General features: G+C 38.9%; 1 protein-coding gene across 1 annotated transcript in view; it reads right to left on the bottom strand.

Annotated features, from left to right (window-relative positions):
• MMP16 (matrix metallopeptidase 16) overlaps nt 1-22,584 on the bottom strand; it is a 379,265-nt gene that overhangs the window by 88,272 nt on the left and 268,409 nt on the right. Inside the window, exons 5-6 of the mRNA XM_043483344.1 lie at nt 10,405-10,566; nt 8,287-8,498 (exon numbers count right to left, since the gene is read on the bottom strand). Of these exons, the coding sequence (XP_043339279.1) occupies nt 8,287-8,498; nt 10,405-10,566 (374 nt within the window). The remainder of the gene's footprint in view (nt 1-8,286; nt 8,499-10,404; nt 10,567-22,584) is intronic.

Raw genomic sequence — 22,584 nt, 5'->3', positions numbered from 1 at the left:
CATATAAGTGAGATAATGCAATATTTGTCTTTTTTGTCCTTATTTTACTTGGCATAATGATCTCTAGATTTATCCATGGGCTCACAAATGGCAGGATTTCCTTCTTTTAAGTCTGAATGATACTCTATTTTATATACACACACACATCTTTATCCACTCATCTGTTGATAGACACCTCGCTAGTTTCCATAATAGTTTCCATATTTTTATAAATGCTGCTGCAGTGAACGTGGGAGCGCAGATGTCTCTGTGAGATAATGCTCCCCGTCCCTTCTGGATATACACCCAGAAGTGGGATTGTTTGATCTGAACCTTGACAGACATTGAAGGGTTTTTAGACAGTGTGGTTATGTGATCTGAAGCATGATTTTACAGAATCATTCTGCATGTACAATTGACAATAGGGACATGGGGGGAACCAGGGGAACAAGTGTGGAAGATATTACAATACGAAGGTGAGCTGTGTTGGTGCATTTGACTGGGGCTTTAGCAGTGGAAGGAGAGAAAACTGGGCGGATTCTTAATGCATTTTTAAAATTTTAATTGGAGGCTGATTACAATACTGTGGTGGTTTTTGCCATACATTGACATGAATCAGCCATGGGCGCACATGTGTCCCATCCTGAAGCCCCCTCCCACCTCCCTCCCAATCCCATCCCTCAGGGTCATCCCAGTGCACCAGCCCTGAGCGCCCTGTCTCGTTTTTAAAGGTAATGCCAATAGGATTTGGCTCTATCTTTTAGGATCTATTCACTAAATAAATGGGAAGATGGAACTGCCCTTATTTTTAATGGAAAAAGAGACGAAGCAGAGGAGTAGGTTCTTGAAGGAAGAGCAGTAGCTCAGCTTTAAGTCTGTTAAATGTGGCATCTGAGCGGAGCGGTCAAGTGGGGACTTGAATACACAACCCTCACGTGCTCCTTCCCCTCTCTTCTCTGAGCCAAAAAGTCTGTATCTTGGATCTTTCAAAGCTGACCACAGCGACTTTGACATCTGGAGTTTCTTCTTATCCTAGATCACACCACTTGTCGCAAAGTTACCTCCTGGACTCCACAGTCGTCTCTGCTGCTGCTGCTGCTAAGTCGCTTCAGTCGTGTCTGACTCTGTGCGACCCCAGAGATGGCAGCCCACCAGGCTCCCCCGTCCCTGGGGTTCTCCAGGCAAGAACACTGGAGTGGGTTGCCATTTCCTTCTCCAATGCGTGAAAGTGAAAAGTGAAAGTGAAGTCGCTCAGTCATGTCCAACTATTAGCGACCCCACGGACCGCAGCCTTCCAGGCTCTCCCATCCATGGGATTTTCCAGGCAAGAGTACTGGAGTGGGGTGCCATTGCCTTCTCCAGAGTCATCTCTATTATCTTACTATTCCCAGGCTTAAGCCAATATTCTCATGTGTAAAGGGCCATTTTTGTTCTCTGTTTTGTGGGCTCTGATTTAAAGGAAGCATTGCTGATTGATAATTACATGTTACCCCTTCCCTGATAAGATTTAAGCTTTCTAAGGGAAAAATCATAGTTTCAACTTCTTTAAATCTCAAAAGTTCAATGTCATTAATACAGAAAAGGTATAATGTACACTTGAAAAATTGACCAAATATTCTGCGTGAATAATGTGATATAGTTATAAAGGTGACGTGAGGAAGGCACAGTTCCAGATTTCAAGAACAATAAGGTTGAAATGAGGAACACTCAACACAGGAAGAAAAAATTAAAAACAAAATAAAATGAATGAAAGAAGCAAATATTGGTCCATGGGGAGATGTTTAGCATAAAATGAGAAACACATTGATATTAAACACCAAGAGATTCGAAGCTACTGAAGAGTCAAAAAGCTCAATTTTGATCACTTGTAAGGAGCTTAGTTACAAATCAATATTGTGGAAATATAATTTATCTCTTTCAATAAGCATCTCCTCTTTCTTGTATAACATCTTTTATGAAACAAAACTGTCTTGCAAATGAAACTGGATCATACTCTGTACTTACTAAACTTGGCTGAATGTACTTTTAATGAATGTCAAAATAGTGTTAACAAATCTGTTTCTATGGAAATAACAAGAAGTATGATTCTTCAGTAGAATTCAGTAGGTGGTTGTAAGAGAAGATGGTCATATTTAAGAACAAATCATTTCATGGTAAATGAACAAGAAAAAATTTGATGAAGTAAAAGGAACCTAATGATTTATGGTTTTTTTTTCCTTTTTTGGATAAATGATGAAATGCTCTCTTTGTCAAAGCTGTGAACTTCGCTTTTCTATATTAATTAGGAAGACACTTTACTGTACTTCCTTAAATGCTTTTCCATGATAGCTTTCAGCTTTGCCTCTTAACACTACCCTTTCTAGCGATATTCTAAAGAAGGGACCTTTGCCTGTTCCCCGTGATGTAAAGAACATATTAGCAGTCCAATGAACCACCCTTTCTCTCCTTTACTTTTTTATTTTTTTGAGCTATAAGAAACTGAGTTACTGGATATAGTTTTTCTTAGTGTCCTCAGTTTTAGGAAGAATATAGTTACTGCTGCATTGTTCCACATGCAACAAAATGCTGTGTACTGAAACATATTCTCTACAAGGTAGGCTAATTCCACTTCCCATTCTTTTTCAAACCACAACAGACTATGCAATGTTTTTATTTTGTCCAAACTAATTTTGAGAGTAGTCATTTGGACAATCAGATTTTGTAATTGTTGTCAGCCCAATCACAAGAGCAGCCTACACTCTTCAGAGAACACTCTTAAAAATCACCTTCTATAAAGTAAGGACAAAGTTATTTTGTTATTGCTATTTTGTTTCTCTGTTCTTTGGCATTTTGTTTTGATTTTCACTTTCTTGCTTTACATTCCCCAAAGATTATGAAGCTGCATGGAAAGATTAACTTTCTCATGAATAAATAAATAATATGTAAAATGATGTTTATAGTAATACCCACACACAGACATATATACATATATAATATACTTATATTCCATATAGAAAGCATATCCAGGTGAATTCACTATAAATAAATGAATGTTTGTGAGCTCAATGTATATCCAACCTCTTAAGAAGACTGCTAACAGAAGAATTATGCTGATACTACATTTATAAAGAAAATCTCCTTCTATTAAGAAAACAAAATCACTTGATATTATCTTTTACTTATATCTAGATTTTCTTCTTTTTTACTTAAAAATCATACATATAGAATTGAAGTAGAGAAACCTATATGCAGGTCAGGAAGCAACAGTTAGAACTGGACATGGAACAACTGACTGGTTCCAAATAGGAAAAGGAGTATGTCAAGGCTGTATATTGTCACCCTGCTTATTTAACTTATATGCAGAGTACATCATGAGAAACGATGGGCTGGAAGAAGCACAAGCTGGAATCAAGATTGCCAGGAGGAATATCAATAACCTCAGATATGCAGATGATACCACCCTTATGGCAGAAAATGAAGAGGAACTAAAGAGCCTTTTGATGAAAGTGAAAGAGGAGTGTGAAAAAGTTGGCTTCAAGCTCAACATTCAGAAAACTAAGATCATGGCATCTGGTCCCATCACTTCATGGGAATTAGATGGGGAGACAGTGGAAGCAGTGTCAGACTTTATTTTTTTGGGCTCCAAAATCACTGCAGATGGTGATTTCAGCCATGAAATTAAAAGACACTTACTCCTTGGAAGGAAAGTTATGACCAACCTAGACAGCATATTAAAAAGCAGAGACATTACTTTGCCAACAAAGGTCCGTCTAGTCAAGGCTATGGTTTTTCCAGTGGTCATGTATGGATGTGTGAGTTTGACTGTGAAGAAAGCTTAGCGCCGAAAAATTGATGCTTTTGAACTGTGGTGTTGGAGAAGACTCTTGAGAGTCCCTTGGACTGCAAGGAGATCCAGCCAGTCCATCCTGAAGGAGATCAGTCCTGGGTCTTCATTGGAAGGACTGATGCTGAAGCTGAAACTCCAATACTTTGGCCACCTCATGGGAAGAGTTGACTCACTGGAAAAGACCCTGATGCTGGGAGGGATTGGGGAAAGGAGGAGAAGGGGATAACAGAGGATGAGATGGCTGGATGGCATCACTGACTCGATGGACATGAGTCTGAGTAAACCCCGGGAGTTGGTGATGGACAGGGAGGCCTGGCGTGCTGTGATTCATGGGGTCGCAAAGAATCGGACACGACTGAGTGACTGAAGTGAACCGAATACTCATGGAGATCCTGGGCAAGGAGTAATGAACTAAAAGAATGGAATACTTTCAGTAGTGTCCTATTGATTGATACTGTTGTATAAACGAGATAAAGCTATAGTTTCATTCAATACATACTATCCTGAGATTACCCAATTTATTTGCTCAAGCACCACAAAGTGCATACAAACCAATCCCTACTCTGAAGTTTATAACCTAGTTAAGAAACACATTACAATGAGAAATAATTAAAGAAAATAGAAATAAAAAAGCATGCAAACTGAATGCAGAGAATAAATATAAAAAATCACTAGAAAGAGATTTTGGGTTGATGAATAATTAGGGGGTCTGGGACATAAGGAAGAAGTTGAGGATGAAAATTTTGGATAAGCTAAGGCTGTAGAGAGGCCCCAGGTAATAAAACTAAAGTGAAATGAGTGTTGGTAAGAGATGAAGAAACAAAGAGGTTTCCAATTTGCATAGACAAATAGTAATGAAGAAAAGTAGAAAATCGTTACATTATTAAAAGTGAAATCAAACAGTGGGTGATCTTAAAATGTGCTTGAAGAGACAGACAATAAGGAGCAAACTGTGGGAGTTAATGGTGAGTATGTCAAAGCGAAATTAAAAAATGGCGTGCACAAGAGGAACTGAAGGACAGTAACGTCAGATGGGAAGGTCAGGTACCTGGAAAATGACATCAATTTAGAGGTGAAGGTAGTCTAGACTATGTAGGCACAGAGGGAGAAGCTAAAAGGCCTGCAGTTCTTAACAGAGAAAAACAGGATCTGGGGGCTCAGTCAAGGTGGGTGCTCTCCTATTAGCCTTCCATGGCAGGTGCAGACCTCTGTGTGAAGCACCCTCACCTACCCGTCCACTTTGAAGACAGAAAGTAAGCTCCAAGAAAGCAGGATCTAGCTTGAGTTTCCTTTGTTGTTGTTGTCATTGGCGTTTGTTTGCTTGTTTTAACTACTACACTGCCAGTGCCTAAAACAGAGTCTCACACATAAGTTTCATAAATATTTCTTGAATATTCACTATCTTAAAATATAGCTTAAAGTCTAAATCTTTCTTTTCAAACTTTCCCTAACTCTTTCAGTTAGCAAAACTTAATGTGGAAAACAGATTTTTGGAATTAAGTAAACCTATAGTCAACTATGGACTACTTACTGTTCTGATTTTCAGTTTTCTCATTTGTAAAAGAGAGAATGTTTTCCATCTTGCTGAATTATTATAAGGTTTAGAGGTTATCGGGCTTCCCTGGTGGCTCAGTCGGTAAAGAACCTGCCTGCAATGCAGGAGACCTGGGTTTGATCCGTGGATTGGGAAGATCCCCTGCAGAAGGGCATGACAACCCACTCCAGTATTCTTGCCTGGAGAATCGCCATGGACAGAGGAGCCTAGTGGGCTGCAGTCTATGGGGTCACAGAGAGTTGGACACGACTAAGTACACACACTTATCAACATTAAGTGCCTAGCTTATAGCCAGGCACCTATTGGTTACCCAGTACACAGAGTTATTAACTAAGAGCAGGTATCACTCGATCATATTCTCTTCCCCTTGATCAAATTTTGGTCTATTTCTGATTTACAACATTTATCACTTGGTACTAGAGTTATGATATCTGTCTATCTTCTCTGCCGTAGTACATCAGCTTTTGCGTATGCCAAAAACCAATTGCTTAAACGTGCCTAGGAAGTGTCTCTCTCAAAATTTGGCATAAGCCTTTTCTCAGTCAAGTGTTTTTTATATACTCGACTAGACTTCAGTACTTTGTCTCCATGTCTTTCCTCTTGTATCTTAAAAGTACCTAGGTTAACGTTTCTCTTCACTCCTGGAGTATGAGCTGCATACAGTCAGGGGTGTTACCTTCTGTTATAAATCCTGTGTGTTTGCTTGCTCAGTCATGTCCGACTCTTTGCAACCCTATGGACTGTAGCCCGCCAGGCTCCTCTGTCCATGGGGATTCTCCAGGCAAGAATACTGGAGTGGGTTGCCATGCCCTCCTCCTCCAGGGGATCTTCCCAACCCAGGATCAAACCCAGGTCTCCCACATTGCAGGCAGATTGTTTTACCAGCTGAGCTACCAGGGAAGCCCAAGTATACTGGAGTTGGTGGCCTGTCCCTTCTCCAGGGGATCTTCCTGACCCAGGAATCAAAGTGGGGCCTCCTGCATTGTAAGCAGATTCTTTACCAGGGGAGCTGTCAGGGAAGCCTTGGGTCCGCAGTAAATTACCCTGGGCATACATATTCATCATAGGAAATAGGAGATGAGTATGAAAATTATAAACAAGACATCTTCTACAGAATTTATTCTTAGAAATAGAGCAGGGGCTAGTGAAAGAAACTGAATTCAGACAGAGTTTAGAAACTCTGTCCAGCAGAGAGTTTTGATTAAGGAATCCAAGGTACCATGAGAGTTTAGAAAAGTAGGCCTTACTATATATGCATATATATACAAATATATGTATACTTGCTTTGATATTGAAAATAGTGGCCACTGCATTTTATTTGAGAGCTGGCCTATGTACTTTCAACTCATTCCTGATGCCAAGAACCAGTGGTTACTCAAGAGCGCTCACTAAGCTCTCACAGTGTACAGAGCACAGGTTGGAAAAATGATCATTAGACATGGAGAGACCCATCTCTTCTGAGATTGGCAATCTAATTAGATAGATAAGAAGAATGAAATGAATGTACTCAGAGTCTATTTCATATCATATTCTCAGATAAAGGTGACACATCAGTGACATCACCATATCAAGGAATAACACTTGGATGTGGAAATTCAGCCAAAGCAGTGAAATCAGAATCTTTCAGTTGTCATCTAGTATCTCGTAAAATAAGAAAATTATTGCATTTTCTGTTCATTTCAACTAGTTGCTGTGGGCTTAGCCACAACGAGTAATGAGTACGCTTTTTTACTTTATTCCTTGAATCTAAATTTATTATCCTACTTAAATTAAATAAGTGATATCTAACTAAGCATTGTAGGGCATTTGTAAAATTCAAAAATCTATTCATGTATTTGAACAAAAGCATTGTTTTTTTTTCCTGGAAATTATGGTGCTTTTGAGCATCTTATAGCAAATCCAAATCTTAGTTTCAAATAAAGGAAATAAAGTACTTTGCCTATTAAAATTATATGAAATCTATATTTTTAAAGTATGGCCTCTGGTAGATATAATATTCTGTGTAAGTAGGACACAATTTCATTATTTATTGATTCACATCTACTAAAAAAAAAAGCACATTATTTTATTTTTAAATGAATGGTATTGGTAATATGTAGCTATTTTAATATACTGATGCCAACATAAAGCTTACATTTTTCATTAGTCTTTCAGAATGGTTTGCAAACATTGAGGGAAAATTATTTTTCAGTATTATACTACATTCACTTTTTAGTATTATGTAATTTACTTTGACACATTGCTTTTTAGGGTTATTGTTGGAGAATTCAATGTCACTGAAATGCACATTTAGCGAAATGTAAAGCTAGTTTTAGTTTGTAACATTTAAAAAAATAATGTAAATTAGGTAGCTATAAATGCCCTACTTAAAAAAAAAAACAAAACAGCAACATGTATATGTAAAATCAAAATGACGGTCTCAGAGAGGAGATTTAACTTAAATGGCTACTAGTAGACCCTGAACAAAATGAAATGATCAATACTCCTATTAAAAAAACAGTGTTGCAATTGTCAAGTGAAATTATAAGGATCTCATAAAGACGTGCAAACCAAAGATAGAGTAGCGGCAGCGCGCCTGGAAGTGGCTACGCTCCCAAGCAAATCATCTCGATTAGTTCCTATTCATGATTGAAATTATGGCTTTTTTATCTGTTCATAACATGCAGCATTTTTTAGCCTCACATTTCTAAGCATTTTAGCTTTTGCTGACATAAATGCATTCCCCAAATAGAATGTTACGAGAATCTTCTGCTAGACATTTAAGCCCATTTGTGCATTTCTTTTCAAGATACTTCTTTTGAACCTTCTAACTGTGAAAGCTCTGGGAAGGTGGTGTTAGAATGAACGAGAACTTGTTTTCTAAAGCGACACTGTAGACACTTGATCTATGGTTGGGAAAAAAAATAAAAAAGTCATAGCCTCCTACCTTGAAAACAAACATCTCACGGCGAAGAATAGCTAGAGTGTTAAAGTTCCCGTCGCAGATGTTGGGTTTGGCTCCAGGATAGGAAGGCCTGCCCGTGGGAGGCCGCGGAGGTTTGGGCCGGTCGTTTTTCCTTGGGTCAGCGGGAGGAACAGAGCGGTGTGGGGGCACCGTTGGTAGAGGTCTTGTTGGTGGAGGAATCTTGTCAGGTGGACCTTTTGAAAATACGAGGACAGCACTTGGTTCAGTTAAAATTGGAAGAGTGCTGGAAAAAATGCTACAGGGGACAATCACTCATCAGTGAAGGGTTCTGACTAAGTGAGCTAAGAGGTCTTTAAGATTGTATATTTACTGAAATAACAAACCGTTTTACCCAACAAACCATTGCCAAGTCCACCAGAAACTGTCTTTATCATGCTGAATTCTAGGTCCAAGTAACTAGGCCTTCTTTGTTAATTTTTAATGATTTTTTTTTAAAATAGCTTCACCACAGTCCTGATTGGATATGCTGCTTTGAAATCTTTTTTGGAAATAGGTGGTATATTAATAATAAATAAATTAAAATGAATGCTGGAACCCTGCATGTAAACACTACCAAAGTTAATCCTAGATTTTGATAGATGATTCCACGCAAATATTTCTAAACATTAATAAATCAAAGTTTATTCTATCCTATGTATCTAACTGTATTTTATAACCTTTTCTTGACTTTCATTATTTTTTTCTAATGAAATGTTTTCACAAATTGCTAGAATAGTGTTTCATTTGAATACTAAACCTAGAACACCGATTGATTAAAACACCACAAGGTAAAATATTAATGTGAAGAAGTATTTCTAAAAGGAGGTTTCTAAAGCAAGCCAAAGTTTATACATGTAATTTGGTACAGATGTAAACCATCATTCCTCAAGGGGTTTATGTTTTAAAAAAGAAATACAGAGCTGTTCACACTTAATATTTAGATATGGAAAGAATACCCCTTTGCAGACCTTCAGTCTAGACTGCTAACTCATGAGGTCATGAGAAAGAGCCTCCTCTCAGTTGGCTACTTCAGCAGAACGTCTGATGACACACACATAGGCAGAGGCCGGCTCATCCAACATATCAGCCATTTAGTGCTGAGTCCCAGACATTTCTGTTTTCTCAGTAGCCCCCCAAAAAAGAGCAGCACAAAACCTTTTTCCCACAAAACTTATTTTAGCCCTGAGAGAATTCTCACCACTGTGAAGTTGAAAAACTAATAAATGCAAAACAAATTAGTGAATTTAAACTATGATATTTGAAAATGTAAATTATACTTTCTGAATACTGAATATTAATATCCACACAGGACACATTTACCTTTGTATTGTAAAATGAAAGCTTCATTTTATTAATTTGATAAAGCATATTCTCTACATGTAAATTATAAATGTCAAGTTCTTAACAGTTAAATTTTGGGTGAAATACATGTCTTCATAAAAGTCAGTGGTCATGTTGAGGGAGTTAGGATTTAAATATGTGTAATAGTCTCTCTCCTTTTTGTCTTAATTTGCATTCATTGACTGAACTAAAATGATTCTACTCTACTAGAAATTTATTTTGAATTATGTGTTAGTAAACTTAGCCATTTGTTATTTTTCACTCTTAGTCAATAACTACTTGCTTTTGAATTTATTCTGTTACATCCATCACACAAGATTATTTTCAGCATTTTCAAAAATGGTTTGTCTAGAATCTAATATCAAATACCAGTGAGAATCAATCTGCCAGCTTTTATCAAAGTCCCAGTCTCTTCTAGGAAAGTCTGCTAACTCACTATTTATTGGTTATATTAATATATTACATTTTACCTGAATTTTAAATACTAAAGTTTATCTGATCTTTACTATAATTTCAGGTTTCAGTTAAACTCAGTACAAAAAGTTTATCAATGCCTAGGCTTTCCCATAACCTGCACGTTAAGATATCTGCAATTGGTGCCAACCAAACCTGACTGATAGAAGACTTTTGCCAATAGATCAGATCTTTATTCAATGTTTATCTCTCTAATACAACACTTAGAGCATCTATCTCAAAAAAGACGACAGGAATTCTGCACCTCACTACAGAGTTAACCGAACAGAGTCAGCGGGGACCTACCATATATCTTCTGGATGCCCTGCAGGTCGTCACTGGGCAGCTTGAAGTTGTCAGTCTCCATGTACTGGTAAAAAGGGGCCATGATGGCGGTGGGGTCGTTGGAATGTTCCAGCCCCAGAGCATGTCCCAGCTCATGAACCGCCACGAGAAATAAGTCATTTCCTGTGCAGAGGAGAAGAAAGTGCGTCGCTGCAAGTGATATCCAAACACAGAATTGACAAGGACAATTGGTATTACCAAAATTTTACCCAAGAAAAGTAAGAGGAACTCTTTAGTTCACCTGTCAGTCTCATTTTATCATTGAATTACATTTGGGTAAAATTCAACATGTTATTTTAAAAAGGGGGGGTGGGGGTTGGTGGTGAAGAGGTGATAGTGAAGTCACAAAAATTTAGAAACTTAGAGAGGAATAAAGAACAAAGGTTGAAGAGAGAACAGTAGCATCAGAAATTGCTACTACTGCTGTTGAAATATCCTAGTTAGGAAACATGCAGTATACTAAATCTCACTTCTGTGGTCTTCATATTGGACATAATCCTAACAATAATTCATCAAAAAATACAAGGTACAATACCTACTTTTTCACAAACAAGTAGATTAAGGCATAGGGAGTGACAAATTTTGTCAGCAATAGTAAATCTTTGTATTTAAAGAGCTGTGATTAGAATTCAGGTTATTATAATTCCTAGAAGATGGTTTATCTTTCTTACTGGCCGAGAATATAGGAACATAGGAAAATAAATAAAAAGTAAAATAAAAAGTCATAGGGTAGCAGTCATAAAAACTAGGAATCTAGTCTTAGCTCTGCAAATACAAATTCTAATCAATTAATACATGATCTGAACAAAATATATTTGTCTTAGAACTCTCAGAGACACCTATCTGACTTTGTGTGATCAGACCCCTGCGGATGGCCTCTGCATGCTGTCCACTCTCGGATCATCATAAGTCAGCTCCTGAGCACAGAGCCAGCCCTTCATGGATATCTGTTCATTCCATAAGTTTAATTGAACCACATGAGTATCAATGCATTGGGGCTGTTATTCTTCGGAGAGTCATGTTCCTAAGTGATAAGTTTAACATGGCTGAACATAAAGTGTAGTTTTACATGGTTGACTTGTTACAAATGCTAAAGATTTCAATGAACTTCCTGAGTCTCACTTTAAGGAACATTCCTTTCCAACTACTTTTACAAGGTAATCACTGTGGTAATTACCCTTCAGAGGGCTATTTTTTAAACATAAAAACTGGGTGCATAAGCAGTATTTCTTTTTATTCCATTCTGGAGTAGTCTGTCAGAGGGAAGGGATGAAACCGTGAGGCTGACTGCATACAGGAAGGAGCCATTCGAACGCTTCCGGGGCTTTCCTGAGTTTCAGGGAATATCTGTCTACATACCAGGGGGAAACAAATTAGAGAGGTTTAAAAAGAAATAGAAGTTAAAAGAAAAATAATATGTATTGTCTGTAATAAAAATGTTGACTGCCTTTATTAAATTTATAAAGTTTACTAACTCTGCTCTGGGCCTTTTGACCTGTGAGAAAACCTGTGTTTTCTCACTTAATTCCCACAGCTCTCCAGTCACTATAAAAAAAATCAGAAACCGAAGCTTGGAGACATTAAATACAATTTGCAAGTTCATGTAGTATGACATAGGTGGATTTCTGTCCTCCCAGCATTACATTCTAATGGGGGAGACCAGAGAGAAACACGATAGAAAAGCAAAATAAACAGGATGTTACATAGTGAAAAATGATACAGATATAATAAGGCAGAAAAAGGACAAGTCAGAGAGGAAGTGGAGCCTAGACTATATAGGGAATCTTAGAGAACAGTAACAGTTTTGCTTTCTAGGCTGACTGCAGTGGGGATCATTGAAAGGCTTTGAGCTGAGGAGGGACATAATCTGACTTACATTTTGGCAGGAGCTTTCTGGAAATTACTTATGAGAATCAAATGCAGTGGGTGAGGGACTCAGCATGATTAAATCTCTGATGTTAGTGTAGGAATTCAGGCAAAGATACTAGTGACCTGGCCCAAAGGGAGAATAATGAAGGTATAAAGAAGCAGCAAAATTCTTGGTACATTTTGAAACAAGAATCACATAGCTTCTTAAAAGACAAAATGCAAGGTGTGAGAAAAGAAAAAAGCCAAAGAGAATACCATGTCTTTTGATGCCAGCAACTTAAAAAATGAAGATACCATACCAGATGGAGAAAACACCAGGAAAACCTATCATTTGTTGCCTTTTTTTTTTTTTTGGTGGAAGTGAGAAGTGGATAGCCTTACCAGGATCTCATTCTTTGAGTGTTAAAGATGGCCATGGAAAATTCTTGGAGATTCAAATAAATAAGGGAGTGATTTTTGACTTGCCACAGTATTTATCTCATGTAAGGAAGGCAATGATTACATCATGGGATGGATTATAGCAAGATATGGTGATAAGATTAAGATCATCTCTTAAATGATGTTGCCCAAGGATATTTGGTGTCATGAGACTAGCAAGAGTGAGCTGGAGAGATACTCTGTGGCAGTCATAATAGATATCAGAAATTGAGAGTTGTAAGAGCAAGGTCAAGGGTATACCCATGGGAGTGAGTCTCTGAGTTAGAATGGAATACAAACTCATTGGATGGGAGATCCAATAATGTAGAGGGCTGAACACTGGAAAAATTTATCTACATGACCATTGAGATCACCAAGAATTAGAATAAATGTGGTATTCAGCAGGGGAAGGAAAGAGTAGGACAGAATGAGAAAGTAGCATTGACATATACACTCTGTCATGGGTAAAACGGACAACCAGCAAGAAGCTGCTGCATAAGGCAGGGCGCCCAGCCTGGCCCTCCGTGATGACCACGAGGGCTGGACTATAATCATGACTGATGTGCGCTACTGTACAGCAGAAACCAATACGGCCTTGTAATTATCTTCCAATTAAAAATTAAGTGATATTGAGGGGAATGAGATCAAATTGGGAGATAAACTCATCAAGGATTAGGGAGAAAAATGTGAGTGCTAATAGATGACTACAGCAAGGGGAGACAGTGGACGGAACCGTCTGACAAAATCACAGTCACAGCTTGATGTTTCGATGGAGGAGAGTGGGAGTATGATCTTGCAGTGGCATTAAAAAGAAAAAAAATATAGTGGGCATGCATCATGGCTCACATCCTGCAGTGGAAGGAATGTGCGGGAGAAAACAGCCAGCAGTTTGAAGGAATGGAGAGACTGCTCAGATACCAAAAGAATCTAAAGAGAATGTCTTCAAAATAAGTTGATTATTATTAAAGAGGTTTTGATGACAATGGACTTGGAACATCTCTGGAGCGAACAGCTTCAGCAGAGAGAAGGAAGGAAATGAAGGCAGAAATGGCAATGTACCAATCACAAGAGGATGAGAGTCCCGGGGCTAAGGGCTGGCCCGTGCTTCCTGTCTAACAGATGAGAATGGGAGGAGAGGGCCTAAAAATAAACCTCATGATCCCAAGGTATCAAATGAAAGAGACCACTATTACTTTAAGAGTACATTTAAAGGAATTAAAGAAGATGGACAAAGCAGGGAGTGAAATTTCAGGGGGTATGCAGGAGAATGTAGAATGGGAGAAAGCACAACTTCCTGCACCCACCTTTGCTTCAGTTTTTGTTATTTTTCCTCGACCTACAAGGTACTTCCACATGCCTCAGCAAGATAGCCACGGCCTTTTATCCGTATTCCCTTCTCCTCCTTTCCAACATTATCTCCTGTTTCTTTTCTTTTTGTTACCATCTTTCTAGCTATGTAAGTGTGTGCTTGCTCAGCCCTGAAATGCATGAACTGCCTTCCTTCTAGAATTGAAACACACCTTCCTTTTCTTGGTGTGTTGAGGTGAAAGTCACTCAGTCGTGTCCGACTCTTTGTGACCCCACGGACTGTACAGTTCATGGAATTCTCCAGGCCTGAATACTGGAGTGGGTAGCCTTTCCCTTCTCTAGGGGATCGTCCCCACCCAGGGATCAAACCCAGGTCTCCCGCATTGCAGGCGGATTCTTTACCAGCTGAGCCACAAGGGAAGCCCTCTTGGTGTGCTGGATGTATATCAAGCTGACTTGGTGTGACTGCTCAAATGTTACTTTCTCTATGAAGTCCTTCCCGAAGGGTACTATTACCACGTGCTCTCCTTTTGCTCCCATAACCCACCGTGCATCACCTTATCATAAAACTCAGCTGCATTTTATTGTCATCATCTTTGAGCAGGTCTTCCCAATGTATTTTGAATTCTTTAAAGACTGAACTTGTGCATCATATAACTTGGCATCCTCCATTCAAAGATATTGTCTGACATTTAGATGATTAATTGTTAAATGAATGAATGAATGTGTTTCCAGGAAGTGGAGGACTAATTAGAATTTGAGTAGTAAAGAACAGAATGTCATTTTCACCTAAATATAGCTCAGATTTTTTCTTCCCCCCACAAGCTTTATTGAAGTCAGCTGACAAATAAAATTGCAAAATATTTAAATTGTACACTGTGGTGGTTTGATATATGTTTACATTGTGAAGGATTCTCCTCAATGAGTTAATAAACACATCCATTACCTTTTTTTCTTTTTGGTGAGAACTCTTGCATCAAATTGCAGTGATAAAATTCAGTGTCATCAACTACAGTCACCATGCTATACATTATTTCCTTAGAAATTATTCATCTTATAACTGAAAGTTTGTACCCCTTTAACAATCTTTTTCTATCTTCCCAACCCCACAATTTTTTTTTCAGACTATCATGGATAGAAAGAGAATGAAATTAAATGAGAAAAAACTGAGGAGACCACTATTCTTATATGGCATCAGACAGTGGAACTAAAATATGCCAACACTCAATAAATGTCACTAAGTTGCTCAAAAAGTGCCAGAAGATAGTTGTGTTTGAAGTAATGAAAAAGGCTATGGTCTACAGGAAATTGTTGGAGAGTGCAGAACAAGTTTGCTTTTGTAAAATATTTTAGAGGAGGAGTTATAATGATTGGAGGGACTAAGGACTGAGAGTGGGATGTTCACAATGTTTGGATAGTGGAAAATCAAAAGGCACGGGAGGTCAGATTTACTGGAAAACAGGACTTTTAAAGATTACATTTTGAGTTAAAAATTAAAAAACAAAATACAATGAAACATGCTTTTGTGGATCATCCAGCAAGCATGTGCTAGTCATAGGCAGAGATAATAGAAAGAAGAAGGGAGTCATTTAATTAGAGATGTAGGAACCACGGGAGTGTTTGTATGTAATATATGGAGAAGGCTTCAGATTGTGTCTCAGAGGACACTCATGAGTGAGAGGAAGTAGGTAGGAAATGAATCACTGGTATTTTACATGTCAGACGTCTAACACCAACTCTGGAATGAGCACCTTTGTGATTTTATATCAGAGATATATTCATTAAGATACAAATCTAATATTGATGAGATACTGCAACCACAAATTAGATGCAAAGTGGTAGGATAGGTGTATGCTCAGCATCTGGGCATACTCATGCCCAGAAAATACATAAAAGGGTCTTACGAAGCATTACTAAGAATAAAGCTAGTAGAGGTGAGATATTTAAAATACTAAAAGATAACATTGCTAAAGTGCTACACTGGATATGTCTGCAAGTGTGGAAAACTCAGCAGTGGTCACAGGACTGGAAAAGGTCAGTTTTTGTCCGAATTCCAAAGAAGAGGCTTAAGAATATTCAAACTACTGCACAATTGTGTTCACTTCCCATGCTAGTAAGGGTATTCTCAAAATCCTTCAAGTTAGGCTTCAGCAGTACTTGAATTGAGAAATTCCAGATGTACAAAGCTAGGTTTAGAAAAGGCAGAGGAACCAGAGCTCAAATTGCCAACATTCTTTGGAACATAGAGAAAGCAAGAGAATTTCAGAAAAACATCTATTTCTGATTCACTGACTATGTGGAAGCCTTTGACTGTGTGGATCACAACAAACTGTGGAAAATTCTGAAAAAGATGGGAATACCAGACCACACTACCCATCTCCTGAGAAACTTGTAGGCAGGTCAAGATACAGCAGTTAGAACCTTACATGGAACAACTAATTCAAAATTGGGAAAGGAGTGTGTCAAGGCTGTATACTGTCACCCTGTTTATTTAACTTATATGCACAGTACATCATGTGAAATGCCAGGTTGGATTGCCGGGAGAAATAATAACAACCTCAAATATGTACATGATACCACTCTAATGGTAGAAGGCAAAGAGGAACTAAAGAGCCTCTCAATGAGGGTGAAGGAGGAAAGTGAAAAAGCTGGCTTAAAACTTAATGTCAAAAAAACTAAGATAATGACATCTGAAACCATCACTTCTTGGCAAATAGAGGGGTGGAAAAGTGGAAGTAGTGACAAATTTTCTCTTCTCGGGCTCAAAAATCAATACGAATGGTGGCTGCAACCACAAAATTAGAAGACACTTGCTTCTTGGAAGGAAGGTTATGACAAACCTAGACAGTGTATTGAAAAGCAAAGACATCACTTGGGCAACAAAGGTCCATATAGTCAAAGCTATGGTCTTTCCAATAGTCATGTATAGATGTGAGAGTTGGACCAAAAAGAAGGTTGAGTGCCGAAGAATTGATGCTTTGGAACTGTGGTGTTGGAGAAGATTCTTGAGAGTCCCTTGGACAACAAGGAGAACAAACCAGTTAATCCTAAGTGACACCAACCCCGAATACTCATTGGAAGGACTGATGCTAAAGCTGAAGCCCCAGTGCTTTGATCTGATATGAAGAGCCAACTCATTGGAAAAGACCCTGATGCTGGGAAAGCTTGAAGGCAAAAGGAGAAGGAGGTGGCAGAGGATGAGACGGTTGGATAGCATCACTGATTCAGTGCAGGTGAACTTGGGTGAACTCTGGGAGACAGTGAGAGACAGGGAGGCCTGGCGTGCTGCAGTCCATGGGGTCGGTGGGGAGAGAACAAATTAGCCAGGAAGGCGTGTTGAGGCTCTCTCGGCCCACACTTTGTAATAATGACTGTACCAGCTGAGATCGCCTACAGCACTGCGTGGGCACCGCACGAGGTACTCGCTTGGCCACGGGCTGCTTTGCGCGGTACTCCCGTATGAGCTTCACTCTGAAAGCCCTGGCGGCTGCGGCATTGGGACTACACTGGAGCGGCCACACGGTTACGCTCTATGAGGCTGTGTAATGGCTCCATATGGCTTGGTGATGGCTACGTTGTGGCTGCTGCTTCGGCGGCTGTGCCAGCCAGCAGAGAGTAAACTGTCTGCAGTTCCTACGGCTCTTCACATCTCATTCCAGCCTCTTCGCTCATGCCTTGCCTACCCTGGGTTCAACGAACAGCGTGCCCAGTGTTACCAGCGAGACAGTTGGCGTCACAAACAGGATGAGAAGCAGTACAGGTTCACAGAGTCGGACACTGAACAACAACTACGACAACCGCAAATAAGGTGCAAATGGTGGGACAGGTGTATGCTGAGGCTCTGGGCATACTCACGCCTACAAAACACATGTAAATTTGGCTGGAATGAGCTATCAGTGGGCTAAAAGTGAGAGAAATGGTTATCAAAAACAGACCTAATGACAAAACAGCAATGCATCAAGCTTGCAATGGACCAACAAACAAAGCAGTGGGACCAAGAGCAGAAGACACACAGGTTTGCACTCAAGGTTCCCAAGAAGCCATGGTGACATCCAGGCTCGGCAAGATGTAGTCCTGGTTTGGAAAATACCTCTAGGCTCTCCCGCCCTTCTTTTATCAAAACAGATACAACTTCTTTGTCAGAAAGTCCCAATGTGATCTTACAGGGATTATGTCTTGTCTTTATTCTTCAAAAGGAAATAAATCCAACCTTCATAAACTTCCTCCTGTGTATTATGTCCCCTTCCCTAGGAAAAAAGTAACCTGAACTTTGTTCTTAGATAAATATGTAGGAACTCATCCTTTCACTCTTGGTCAGATAAATATCACTGTTAGCCATGTATCAAACTTTTGGACCTTGTTGAATTAACAAGTACTTCAAATCTCTCACAGGAAAACAGTGTTTTATTTACTTTTTTTTTCCTTTTGGCTAGTAAGAGAAATGAAGAAAAAAAAAAAAACACAAAAAGTAAGACAAAGTGATAACAGCAAAAATCGTATTTCATATATCTATTCACTTCAGATTAATCAGATTTCTTCTAAGCATCTTTCCTAAGAGTGGAGTCATTCCTTGTTTAAGAAATAAAGCAAGGCTTTAGAAGAAAACTAATAGGCTTAGGACACGAACCCATGACCTATTGAGTTTGCCACATCACTTTTAATCAGAAATACTGGCTAAACTCCAAGTAATTACCATCCTTCAGATGACTGGCAATAATATAATTAAAACCTGCTGAAGATTCATAATACTTTAAAAGGGTAAGTTGTTAAGTAAAGTACCAGTCTGTGGTTTGAATTCTACTTGGCACAAAAGTTTTTGGCCCATGATGAATTTTAGACAATTAAAATGCACCAGACCTCTTGCCTAATGATGAAAATAATAATTGCTTCTGTAACTTATCATTAATTTACATGATTCAAGACTCTCAATTGCAATATGCCTTGATCTTATCAACATGCAGGCGACAAAGGAGAAATCAGCTTATTGACTCTAAATACAGAAATAGTACTTGCTTCTTTTGTAAGATTTTGAGATTTGAGTGAGTCGCTTTCAATTTAATCCCTAATCTTCACTTTGTATACTCCAATATAATTTCAGGACATTGAACTGTGTATTATGAAATATTATGCATTATTTAAAATTTCCTTGTCATAATTACATCTTTATATTTCATTCTAAACTCTTTCAACCTTCCATTCATTTTCGTATGCAACTCCTTCTGCTAACATCATATCTTGAATATCAAAAATGACTATACAATATTTCATATGTAAAAACTGTTATATGTAATCATGACATTCATAATCCTATAAAAGTGTTGAAACATTAGCACACTGAATCAATTTCTGTTTTTGCCCTACGTTTGACTGTCCTAGTCTCTCCAGAGGCAATCACTAGCTTGAATTTTGAATTTCTCAATCTCCTGCTTATATTTAATCAACTACGTGTTTTTAAATAAATTATAGCTTTATAAATGCAGTATCATTCTGTATGTTGTGTTCTGAACTTTCTGAAGCTCTGCATTTGTTTTTCTAACATGTATCTTTTTGTTTACCTCTGTCAGTCTTACAAAATCTTTTGACCCCTTAAAACAAAATTCAGAAACACCTCTTCTGTGAAGCTTTGTCCACCTCCCCAGGTAAATTTAGTTTCTCTGTCTCTGTGTATCCTTGGCCTTTTGCACATAACTTGATTGTAACATATATCATAATTTACCTGACAGCTTCTGATGCATAGAAACACTTAATATTTACTTGTGGGTTAAGTGACTGGGAACAAATTTGTGCAAATTCATAATTTTAAATATGTAAATATGTAATTTAAAATACTCAAATCCATGTCTAGAAACAAACCTCATATATCACCATGAAATCTCTGAATAGTGGGAGTTACCTCAGTGCCTAATAGATAAATAGGATGGGCCTTCTTAAACTTCTGTCCTCTCAAACTATCCACACACCAGTTTTGCCAGTTGAGAAACTGAAGAAATATGTGGGAGTCAAACCTCCAAGGTGGCTCAGATGCCTTCCACCTCCTAGTGTTTCATTATATGTACTTGCTGGAGTAGAATATGGTAGAAGTGATGGTACCCAATCTCCAAGGTTAGGTCATAATATTCACTAGGACTTCCTTCTTGGTTATTTCTCTCTGGAGAATTAGTTCCTATGTCCTATAAACAGCTCTCAATGCAGAAGGGATACATGTGGAGAACCAAGGCCTCCTGCCAAAGAGCTACATGAGTAAGCTTGGAAGTAGATTTTCCAGCCTCTTCAGATAACTGTAGCCACAACCAATAATTTCACTGCACATTCATGTGTACCTTGAATCAAAATCACCCAGCTAAACTGCTCTTGGACACTTTACCCGCCCCGCCTCCACCGAACTGTGTGAGAAAATAAGTATGTTGTTTTAAGTTGCTAAGGTTTGGGGTGATTTATTTTTTATGCAGTAACAGATAAGTAATATGGGACATTTAAGCACTCTAATTCCTCACTATGTGGTTAGGATTAGGAGATAGTAAAGAAAAGCTTAAAAAGAAAAAACAAAAACACTGAGTAGAAAAAGAAGCTACTCTGAAGCATTTGAGTATTTGTACAGTAATCCTGATATTAAAGAAAAAAAAAGTGTCTTAAATATTGTCCAGTCCAATTATCTCTACATAAACTGAAAGGTTTGGTGATAATTCTAACTAAATTTGAGAAAAGTCTGTGACTGCAAACTTCCACAGATAGAAATATCAGCTATTTTGCTGCCTCGTATGTTTTTCTCAAATATATAAGACCTGATACTTTGGTGGCCCCTTTATTTCTATTCTCCTGGCGTCTCACTGAAGAGAGGGCCTCTTTTGCGGTGGTGGTTTACTCGCCAAGTCAATGTCCGACTCTTGAGACCCCATGGACTGTAGCCCGCCAGGCTCCTCTGTCCACGGGATTCTCCAGGCAAGAACACTGCAGTGGGTTGCCATGGCCTTCTCCAGGGGCTCTTCCCCACCCACCAATCGAAGCCGGGTCTCCTGCACCGCAAGGAGAATCTTTCCCAACTGAGCTGTGAGGGCCTCTTTCTTGCTGGCCCATAAAACCGGGGGTCCCTGCTGAAGAGCCAGAAGAGTGTTGGAGACATGTGAAAGAAGAACAAGAATAGAATGCCATGTGTTGACCACTTACTATGAACTAGAAGTATGTCACTGAGCTTGTCACTGAACCTCATGACAACGTTCTCACTCCTTCCGCCAGTAACGCTTCTGAGGCGGCGCCAGGGGCTCGGTCAGCTCTCCACGCGGGAGAGCCGGGCTCCACCCTCCGCCATGGCCGCCCGCCTCTGGACCGGAGTCAGATCCCTGCCGAGCTCTGCCAGGTGGGACGGGACAGAAGCTGGTTTGGGGGGAGATTTTCACACGTCTCTTATTTTCACCTCTACTCTCCTCAAGCCTCCAGTCCTCAAGGGCCTGGTGCACCTCCGCTGCCTTCTTTCTGCCCGCTGTTCTGGGTCTCAACATTTCCCTCATTCCCCAAGGCTCTCAAGCTTCTGAATGACTCCTTGGCTCCTCCTCTGGATGCTTTCCCCCAACTGAGTCATAGTTAAGACTATGAAAAAAGCTTATTATTACAATAATTTATTAGTTGTTACCATACATGAGCTAATGTGAGGTGATGAAGTTACAATTTTGAATAGCATTTACCTGTGTGCCATGCAAATTTGACCATTTTGTTTAATGACAACTCTTATTTTCTTTCACATATTCTCAAACCTTTAAAGTGTTTTGTACTGTTAAAGTGTAACAGTATTATTAATGATGTCTTAAGACTAGAATTAAAGGAAACAAAAAGTTCTCGTAAAGTGCTAAAAAAGCAACCCAAAGAGTGTCAGTTAATATTCACATGTAGTATGTCTCACCATGTTAGTTAAATTTTGTTATTATCACTATTTTACAGATCAGGAAATGAAGACTTTCATAGATGGCGGGACTTGGCCAAAGTTACCTAGTAACTGCCAAGAACTGATTTAAGCCCCCCTTACATTCTAGGCCCACAACAAAAAATTAATGTGTGCTGAGGAAGTGGATTTCTTTACTTTGTCCTTAGCCCTAAACATCTTCTCAAGACTTCCGAGTTTGCGTCCAGGAGGCGAGGGCCACCCTATCAAGCCACCTGTTCAAAGTGCACAGCTGCTGCATAAGAACTCTTTCTAAGCATCTGTAACAATAATTTCTATTTCTCTTCTCCACCAAATGAATGCTAAACTTAATACTTTCAAATGTACTTCCCAAGTACAATTCCAGCTGCTCAAAAAGTTTTAATCGTTTTCATTGCTTCTGATTTTTAATTAAGTCTAAAAGGTTTGTAGCAAAGAAAATATTTTCAAAAGAAAAGGAAATAGTACTGCTAAAATTAGGAGAAGGGTAAAGTGCGTGGATTTTCATTTTCACATTATATTTCAAAACATTTCCCCAGATACTGAGGAGAGTTTCCGGGAATGTTACAGAGTTTGCCTGTTGGGATGCAGTTACATTTGGAGCATGCACTGATCTACAATAATAAGGCATAATT

The sequence above is a fragment of the Cervus canadensis genome, chromosome 12 (assembly GCF_019320065.1).
Source record: "Cervus canadensis isolate Bull #8, Minnesota chromosome 12, ASM1932006v1, whole genome shotgun sequence".
Taxonomy (NCBI): Eukaryota; Metazoa; Chordata; class Mammalia; order Artiodactyla; family Cervidae; genus Cervus; species Cervus canadensis.
Note: the sequence above shows the minus strand (reverse complement) of the source record. Positions and strands in the feature narration are given on the sequence as shown.